The 9,616-nt window shown below is 35.4% G+C and overlaps 2 protein-coding genes across 2 annotated transcripts; one reads left to right on the top strand and one right to left on the bottom strand.

The window, feature by feature from the left end:
• Positions 1 to 212: 212 nt before the first annotated feature.
• LOC129919993 (uncharacterized) lies at positions 213 to 993 on the top strand. The gene is made up of 2 exons (XM_056001140.1): positions 213 to 653; positions 713 to 993. Exons 1-2 carry the CDS (start codon positions 300 to 302, stop codon positions 989 to 991), a joined length of 633 nt encoding a protein of 210 aa, XP_055857115.1. The 5' UTR covers positions 213 to 299; the 3' UTR covers positions 992 to 993.
• A 2,824-nt stretch (positions 994 to 3,817) lies between these two features.
• On the bottom strand, positions 3,818 to 9,069 carry LOC129918845 (pre-mRNA-processing factor 6). The gene is made up of 4 exons (XM_055999589.1): positions 8,868 to 9,069; positions 7,285 to 8,803; positions 4,129 to 5,082; positions 3,818 to 4,076 (listed from the first exon to the last, which is right to left on the bottom strand). Exons 1-4 carry the CDS (start codon positions 8,963 to 8,965, stop codon positions 3,852 to 3,854), a joined length of 2,796 nt encoding a protein of 931 aa, XP_055855564.1. The 5' UTR covers positions 8,966 to 9,069; the 3' UTR covers positions 3,818 to 3,851.
• Between the last annotated feature and the right edge of the window lie 547 nt (positions 9,070 to 9,616).

Here is a 9,616-nt window from a genome sequence, read left to right as displayed (position 1 = left end):
GAGAAAAAACAATAAAGCTTTTCAGTGAAATGAAATCCCACGTGTTTACAACTGCAAAAGAAATCCTAATATGAAAAATCGTCGAGTGTAAACCCTGACTAAAAAACTACACAATTAAAAAAAAAACATAAAAACAAAACCTCTCTAACATCCCTGCGAATGAATTTTTATTTATGTGTTTGACATGTGTCAAAATGACATTTCCGGTCAAAAAACTTGAAAGCTTTTCTTGTCATTTCCCCCGGAAAGTGTCTCATCACATCCTTCAAAATTAAATTTCAATTCAAAATTCCAAAACAATGTCCCTCTCCCAAACAAATCTCCAGCAATTACACACCGACATCATAAATTACCTCACCAAACGTAGTCGAATAATGTCATGTCACAAATTACACACTTGGAATGAATTCACAACCCAATACCATAATCAATATTCCGATTTCACTCGAGAAGATTTACGACGTGAATTCCTCCAAACAATTCTTCCAAAAGTCTTCTCCTACCACCTGACATCAATTCAAAGAAGAAAAATTGAAATCTATTCAACACACAATGGTTTCACGAAAACTGACAATGGTTTCCAAGAACAACCTTCGTTGACTCATCTTCCAAAAGAGGGAATCCACTTTTGTACTAGCAAAGAAGAAGCTCAGGTAAAAGCTTTTCCAAAATTCATGAAATCAATAAACGTTGATAGAAAAATCCTTTCAAGATAAAAGGATTAGCTTGCGTTCTAGAAGAACCAGCCTCAATTCCGACTTCCGATCAAAAAATCAGAGCTTGGTTATCGGCGGTAAACTCCACTGAAGATGAATTAGCATTGAACCGTCTTCTGCCAGAACAAGAACTCCGAACAAGACTGACACAATCCCACATTGACTTCAAAACGACGGCAAACTATCCCCCGAACCTAACTCCAACGATAGCCCAAAAGATCATCGCCTATCGAACCGAATGCCAGGAACTATCATCCCGCTTCAATAAATCTTAGAAAAATAAGGTTTGTTTTTTTTTCCATGAGTAGGGTGTTGAAATCTTCAAAAGATTCTATGAGGACCGGAACCGATTGCAACTAAGTTCAAATGGAACTTATCTAGCAATTTATTCTTCCCTAAGCCCTAATTTTTCAATAGTCAGTTGGACTATGATTATTGAAAAATTGGCTCTAGGTTACTGATGATATTTAAAAATAGCTAAACAACATTTTTTGTTTTTAAATTAAATCATTTAAGTAATGGTTAAAATTAGTGATGGGAACTATAGAATAAAAACTATCAAACTATCGATAGTTGTAAAATATTCTTTCATTCGATAGTTTTAAATCATTCATTCATTTAGTTACTATTTTCATTCGAATAGTTTTTTCATTCAATAGTTTTTTATTCGATAGTTTTTCCATTCGAATAGTTTTTTTATTCGATAGTTTAATCGATAGTTTTTATTCGATAGTTTATTCGATAGTTTTTACCCAATAGTTTATTCGATAGTTTTTATTTGATAGTAACTTTCCGGTGAAAGTTCCTACTGATGATATTTAAAAATAGCTAAACAACATTTTATATTTTTAAATCAAATCATTTAAGTAATGGTTCAAATTAGTGATGGGAACTATAGAATAAAAACTATCATACTATCGATAGTTGTAAAATATTCTTTCATTCGATAGTTTTAAATCATTCATTCATTTAGTTACTATTTTCATTCGAATAGTTTTTTCATTCGATAGTTTTTCCATTCGAATAGTTTTTTTCGAATTGTTTTTTTATTCGATAGTTTTTACTCAATAGTTAATTCGATAGTTTTTATTTGATAGTTTTCATTCGAATGAATAAGAATGAATGAATTATTCGATAGTTCAAATCATTCAGTTACTAACTATCGATATTTCAAATCATTCGATAGTTCCCATCACTAGTTCAAATCTTGTTATCAAAAAAAATTTTCTATAGGAAATTAAATAATAAAATCTCTAACGGCCCATTTCTTCACAGAGTACTATCGCTAATACCGGTCCTAGTCCTAAAGTTAGTACTCAAATCAGTATCAACTCATTTCTTCACCCAAGTACTATGTCCTAAGACTGTCAATTTAGGACCGAGTACTATATAATTATGACCTAGCTAGCTCTTCAAAATCGGCTAGTACCTGGTTTTTATACCAATGGTTAGTACTCAAATTGATACCAAGTGATTTTTTCACACAAGTACTAAGCCCTAGTACTGTCAAATTGGTACCGAATATTAGTTAGGACTCGGTTTTGGTTAGCTATCTCAAAATCGGTAGTCTAAAAGGTTAGCACTCGAATAAAATGAATGGATTTGATTCGTTTTAAGAGAAATCTGCAAAATTTATTAATTTCTTGGGTGCTGTTTCGCTTGACAAGTGTTTGTTTTTTATTTTAATGATTTCAACGATTTTTAAAAATTTACCAAAAACAATTTTTTTTTGTCTATTTTGTTTAGTTTGCTGAAATATCAAAATAAAAATGACAGTTAGACCAGTTTTATACGAATTATTTCTTAGGACCGTGTTGTGAGCTTAGATAAGGTACTATAAATGTGAAGAAATGCTCAGGTACTAACTTTTATTTATAACCGAGTACTAGTGCTAGGTCCTGGTCTAGGTAGACCAGGTGTTAGGCTGACTTAGGACTCATGTGAACCAAATTGGCCGTAACACATTTAAATTTATATTAATCAATGCCGATATTTTGAAATAATGGAATTAAATTGAAAAATTTCACTGTACCAAATCGGAAGGTTTAGCCCTTCGCAAACGTTTGTCTTATCGAGAATTTCAAGTTGTTCTATAGTATGTTCCACTAACCGTTTTCTATGCTTTTCGGCAAAAGTTTTTATTTCTTCGCGAGCCGTGGGGACTCCAAGATCCCTGTGAAGATCTTTGTTTTATATATACCACGGCGCATTTAAAAATGATCTTAATAATTTATTTTCAAAAGTTTGTAATCTATTTAAATTTGTATCGCGGGTACAAACCCAGAGTTTAATACCATATTTCCAGATAGACTTAAGTACCTGCTTGTAAACTAATAAGTTTGTTTTCGACACTAAGTCTAGAATGTTTTCCGAGCAACCAGTACATTTCTTTTAATTTCATATTTAATAGATCACATTTATTTTTAACATACAGTTTCTATTTTAATTTCGCTTCGAGAGTCATCCCGAGATAGTTTGCCTCATTTGCAAATAATGGGACTTGAGTAGTATTAATAAAAATAGGTAGTCTATTTATTTTCTTATAAATGTAAAGCCCACGGAGACTGACTGACGCCATGTTTTTCTCCATTCATTGACATTATTAAGAGCATTTTGCAATTTACTTGTCGATTCGTTGATTGTTTTGCCTGCTGCAAGTATTGCGATATCGTCAGCAAAAGTTGTGCTTTCTGTTTGAGGTATATCGCTTGTAAATAGAAGGTACAGAATGGGACCTAAAACACTACCTTGTGGTACCCCAGCGACTATTTCCCTAAAGACTGAGAAATCATTTCCATGCCTAAAGTGGAAAATTCTCTAAGAATGGTAAAGAGTCATTCAGGTAGAACTTGTCTTAACTTGAATTTGAGGCCCTCGTGCCATACTTTGTCAAAAGCTTGAGACACATCTAAAAAGACCGCTGAACAAATTTTCTTTTCTTCAAGAGCTTTCTCAATGACATCGGTGATTCTATGCACTTGATCAATCGTCGAGTGCTTGCTTCTAAAACCTAACTGTTGTTCAGGTATACCTAAGACCTTTTTCTTCTATTATTAGCTCAAGACGTTGTAGACGTGTACAGAAAGTAGTAAAAATAAAAATAAAGTAAATTCAAAGTTTTATTTTCATTACATTTTAAGTTGGTATTGCCAATTGCTTGACAACTCCCGCCAGAATCTCTGGAGTCTTAAAACACCAGTTCTTTATGTGTTTGCTAACGGCACACCATGCCTCTCCGTGTTTTGGCTCAGCAGCTACACAACGCTCTTGGACTTCTTTTTGTTGGTCCTCATTTCCATGAATCAATTCGAACTTGTAGAAATAAGCCCATGCATCTCCAAAATCAGGATCAATTTTAACCTGCAAAAAGAATAGTCATTAGAATCCATGGTCTCATATTTCTTTTAATTACCGTTCGATTAAACCAATCCCTGCACTTTGAAAATTTGTGTTCGGACCAAAATAGTTTTGAAACTGCCAACAAAACATGTGGATCATGTTCACACTTTTTGAGAGCATCCACAGACTTGGTCTTCCTCTGTGGCTTCGATTCCATGAATATAGCCTCAGCCCAAAGTTCTCCAGCTGTGGGACACTCTTGTAATGCTCTTGCCATCATGGTCGAGGCGATTTCTTTCAACCCGGCCCGTAATTCCACTCGAATAGCTTCCAACCAGAGTTGCGAAGTCTTTGGATTCTTAAGACGTCCACGTTCCAAAATCGAACGAGCTTTAGTCAAAGCTCCTTTAGATTCTTCCAATGATGACGACAAAATCCACAACGGAATCGAAGTAGGACATTTTTTTATACCTTGGGTATAAGTGTTGGCAGCTTCGTCTAATCGCTTTTCCTGTTCTTCTATTTGTCCTTTCATCATCCACAATTTTGGAAAGTCAGGGAAAACTTTTACAGCCTCGTCAAGAAGACGAAGTGCATCGTCCATGCGATTTAGAGCCCATTCTAATCTCGCCGATTTCATCATAACTCGAGGAGTTGGTGCTGATGCTCTAGCTTTGGCCAGGAGACGTCGAGCACGTTCGTATTCAGAATTCTCACTTTCTAGTTTGACGGCTGCCAACCAGATATCCTCGGAATTGGGATTTGCCTGGAAAGCCAACGATAGAATACCACGAGCAGCTGGAACATCATCAGCCAACCATTTAGACTTGGCTCCCATCAACCAAAGGACCTCCGATTTGGGACAATGGGCAACTGCTCGTTGAAGGAGAGCTTCCAAACTCTCGCGAGTTCCGTGGTTTTTCTCGAAATAAGCGGCACGCAGCCAGATACTCTTTTTAGATGGAAACACCTGAAGGGCATAGGCGTAAACTGCTCTGGCGCACTCGAAAGCGTTCTCCTTTGCACACTGAAATAGAATATAACGGTTAACAAGGAAATTGATAGGAAAGAGCTTAAGGGTCAAAATCATAGAGGTGTGAAATTTCGATCACCGAATTCTTAAAAAATCAATTTCATGCTCAAGTGTTCGCTTTAGCTATAATTTGTGGGTTCATAAACGGGCACAGCACAAAAATGTGTATTTTTCAATTTACCGTATATTCAAGTCTTCAATTTGGATAATATTTGCAACAAATATAGAAGAATTTTACTACAAATATACCAGGTATTTTTTTTTTTTTTTGAAACGGTTGGTGACCCAACTCAAATAAGAATGATAGAGAATATGAAGGGTCCAGGATAAAAACGACACATGTCCATTTTTTGCATACAATAAACTAATGATGAGGTCTTGTAGTATTTACTGAGCACTATCTGATGGCATCCTTACTTTTATAAAACAAATTTAAGCCTTGCTGAAAAAACAAATAAATTGTGTGCTTTTAGTACTAAGTTGTATGGAGAACAAAATTTTAAAATGCGTTTTTCTCGAAATGAATTGGAATGGACTTGTGCTGTTTTTCCCCTGGACCCTTCATATGATTATGTTACTTAAAGTAATAAAACATGTAAAATAAATAGATGTGACATGTCTTTGATGCCGGGTACAAAGGGGTTAAGTCAAAAAAATCGATTTCGGATTTTTATTGGACTTCAGTCAGTTTTGTTTTCTCTTTCGTTTGGTCCTATCGCCATAGCTCTAGCGTATCTCCTTTCGTTAGAAATTAGATTCGAAAAGATTCGGTACAAAGGGTTTAAGTCAAAAATTTTTTAAATTGTATGGTACTGAGGGCGTAAACTGACTTAACTCCTTTGTTTTTGCATTCATTTTAAATTTTTAAATAAAAAAATTGATCCTAAAGCGTTAAGTCAAGATGAAGAAAAAAAAAAAACGTAAGGCGATTTTTCTACTGTTTTATATTATTTCAAAAAGAATTTTTACATTTGGTAATTTATCACATTAATATTTCCAACTTTCTTTTATAAATTAAACCTTGTTATCAATGTAAACAAAGATTTTTCTTGACTTAACACCTTTGGACCAAGTTTATTTTTAAAGACTAAATGGCTCTAAAGTTTTAAGTCAACACAATTTTTTTTAACGGTAATTTTCTGGTCAACAGCATATGGATATTAAAATAGATCTTATAAATGATGTTTCTGCATCATTACTTTTTAAAAATAATAATATTCAGATTTACAAACAAAAATTGAAACTTCAATTTCATTTTCCTCAAAACTACATTTTCTGACTTAACACCTTTGTACCCGGCGCCAATGATGTATAAATATATTTTTAAGAATAATTTTCAATAATATTACAAAATTTGTTAAAGAACCATTTAACCTATAAATTATATACCACAAATGCTATTCCTTGCTAAAACAACTAAAGCCGAAAACAGTTTTTCGGGTTTTTTTTTTTTTTTTGTTATTATTTCTAATAAAATATGACGGTTATTTTACACATCCGTTTCTTACAACTGAAATACTAAATTAAGCTTAAAAAAGAAAGTTAGGCCTAAAAACCCCTGGTACAAGCAAATGCAAAAACACCAGCATTCAGTTGGCCTCAGAAACGGAACAATACAAAACCGGGAGGCTTGCCGCCGATTTCTGAGGTCAACCCGGCGAACCCCACAAGCGGATCACTAGTGTGAAGCAGTAACGTGGGAAGGTTATGATCCCCTCGACATCGAGATCATAACAGCGCCGAAAAAAAGGAAGAAGAAGAAGCTTAAAAAAGTCCTCTAGCTTAGTTTGCATGAGCATGAAACAGTTTTTATTGGTTCCTGAAAAATGTTTGGACTTACATAAGTGGTTTTAGAAATGACCGATTCATTCATTAAAAAAAATCAACTCTCTACGATTCACTGTTAAAAAAATAGCTATTTCTATCCTATGTCGTTTTACCCCTGTTTGCCCTATTAAATTTTTGAATTTCGAAAATTCCCTTCTTAATGATCACTTTCAAGTTATACCTATCTAATAAGATATTAACGATTCTTATATATATTATAGTTTCAGCTGTGCTTCGATTATAAATCATCAATATTATACTGTCGCTTTTTCGTTTTATCGTGTTTCAAATCACTACGATACTAAAAAAGTTTTCACTTCAAAAACGGTTAAAGAAGAAAAGAATGTATAAAAACCAAAAGAAACTTACAAATTCAGCATCGTCAATCCAAGTCTGTTTCCTATCCTCCTCCTCGACACCAATTCCAATCACTGCCTTAGTAATCGCCTGACAACAATGAACCGCACCCGATTTCTCCGCTTCAATTGCCTCCTGGAACCACTGCTCCCTATTAATCTCAACTCCATTAGCACTCAACGAAGTCAGCGATCTATCAATAATCTTCTCAACCATATGAATATTCCCATTAGCCTCCTCCAACTTTGCAGCTGTAGTCCAAATCTGTCTATCCGTAGGAATATTCTCCCTAGCTTTATTAAGAACCTTTCTAGCATTTTCATAAGTCTCCAATCGAGCCAAAGCCAACCAAAGTTCTACACTCGTATTGCAACATTCTACCGCTCGTGAGAGAAGAATCCTAGCATCATCAGGATTCTCTAACTCGACAGCGGCTTTCCAGAGACGAACGGAGTTTGGAATATGTTCGAGGGCTTTGCGGAATACTCGTCGCTTGGCTTTGGTTTCGGTTTCTAAGTCAGCGGCTTTAATCCATATTCTCACCGAAGTGGGAATATGGCGAGCAGCTTGAGCTATAACTGCTTTAGCTGTATCTGGTGGTTGCAAACGTGCTGCCTCCAACCAAAGATCCTCACTTTGAGGATTAATCTCACAACCTCTCATTATGAGATTCCTAGCCATTTGAACCTTCCCAGTGACTTCCTCCAGACGAGCTGAAGCAATCCAAGCTGGAGGATGATTAGGATTTGTCTCTCTCACACTCTTTAAAAGCAAACGAGCTTTTTTGATATCATTAATATCACCTCCATAAGTCGGAATCATACTTTGCAAATCTGTCAAGTATCCTTTCGGATCAACGACAGTTTGTCCCTCAACTGAATCAGAGACTTGAGAAAGCTTGACATTCATTAGGGTGTTCCTAGCTTGGCCAATCTTTCTCAAATCCAAGTCACCAGTTGGTGTCAACATTCCCGGTGTAGCAACACCAGGAACCATCGAAGACAAACCCGAACGAGGGTCAATTGTGGAGGAGGCTTCTCCGCCCAGATTTCTCGAAATGACACTATCCGGGAGCGGAGTAAACTTCTCCGCTCGAGGATTTCTTTGTTTCCTATTGCGACTATCACCAACTTCGGGAATAGTTGACCATTCCTCAGCGGTGACAGTGGCCAAACTACGTTTTAAATCAGAAAATTGTTGTTGTATTTTTGGACGTTCTTGACGATATTTTTCCAAGTCCTCTTTCATTCGACGATCTCTGTACTCCTTCCTTTTTTCATCCATTCTTTTGTCTATGGATTCATAGATGGCATCAGCTTCTTCGTCATCTTTGTCATATGGATCTTTGGAAAACAGTGATCCACTGTATCCACTGAATTCGTCATAATTTGAATCGTTTAAATCCTCGTCGTCTTCCTCTTCTTCTTCTTTTTTTTTGCGTTTGGCTGCGGGGGGAGCATGACGATCGTCAGAGACGTCGTTGGCATCGCGAGCGGGACCGATGTCAGAGCGAGTTGTGAAGCCTGTGGCACTGTTGTGGGGAGGGAATGCATTTTTGTTTTAAACGTTTTGGTGTCAGTTTGTATTGAACTTACCCACGACCAACACCGGCTACATAGCCGAGTGGTGCTGGTACACCAAGGAAATGTTTTTTATTTCGATTTGCTATTACGGCCGCTGTTATGTTAGACATTTTAATTGATATTTTAGTTTATTTTGAAGAATTTAATGCTATTTTTTATTTATATTTTTGAGACGTGTGTTGATTAAAAAAAATAAAATTGTTGTCTAGAAAATTTAAGCTGTCAAATTTTTGTATGTCAAAAGTGACAGGAGCAATGAGGTGCATTCACAATAGGAAAATAACTACGGCCATCTGTTGGTGAGAAATGAAGCTTGATTAATTTCGTGATTGTGAACTGTCATATTTTTAAGAGAGTTCTACATGAGTTGTTTATGTAAGTGATTTATTTCTTATCAAATTTTTAAGGCAAAATAAAAATCCGTAGATTCTTTGAAAACACAACCACAAACAAAAAAGTTATTTTGTAAATGTATGTTTTTCTTTACTTACCAACGACTTTCCAATTTGAAACAAAATAAATGAACAGTTCTTCACTACTTGCAAATGGGAGAACGAGAGCGATGTATGCTATGCACAAAGTGTCTTATGTCATTTTCTATTGACTTTGGAGATTTTTGTGTAAAAATCTCAGATATTCCAATGCAAATAGAATATGAAATCTAGTTTTGTAATTGTGTGCGAAATCTGTGAGTATAAAACAAAAAAACAACAACAAATGTTCAGACAAATGTCAAACAGAGGAGTGTGTGTGATAGTGCG

The sequence above is a fragment of the Episyrphus balteatus genome, chromosome 4 (assembly GCF_945859705.1).
Source record: "Episyrphus balteatus chromosome 4, idEpiBalt1.1, whole genome shotgun sequence".
In the NCBI taxonomy this organism is placed as follows: Eukaryota; Metazoa; Arthropoda; class Insecta; order Diptera; family Syrphidae; genus Episyrphus; species Episyrphus balteatus.
This window is presented reverse-complemented; position numbering and strand designations above follow the sequence as displayed.

Bases quoted from the DNA above. Each gene is read 5' to 3' on its own strand.
- LOC129919993 (XM_056001140.1), top strand. From the start codon at position 300: ATGTCCCTCTCCCAAACAAATCTCCAGCAATTACACACCGACATCATA. The intron at 654-712 runs GTAAAAGCTTTT...AATCCTTTCAAG, and splicing joins CTAGCAAAGAAGAAGCTCAG to ATAAAAGGATTAGCTTGCGT.
- LOC129918845 (XM_055999589.1), bottom strand. From the start codon at position 8,965: ATGTCTAACATAACAGCGGCCGTAATAGCAAATCGAAATAAAAAACAT. The intron at 8,804-8,867 runs GTAAGTTCAATA...TCCCCACAACAG, and splicing joins GTAGCCGGTGTTGGTCGTGG to TGCCACAGGCTTCACAACTC. The intron at 5,083-7,284 runs GTAAGTTTCTTT...ATTCTATTTCAG, and splicing joins GGATTGACGATGCTGAATTT to TGTGCAAAGGAGAACGCTTT.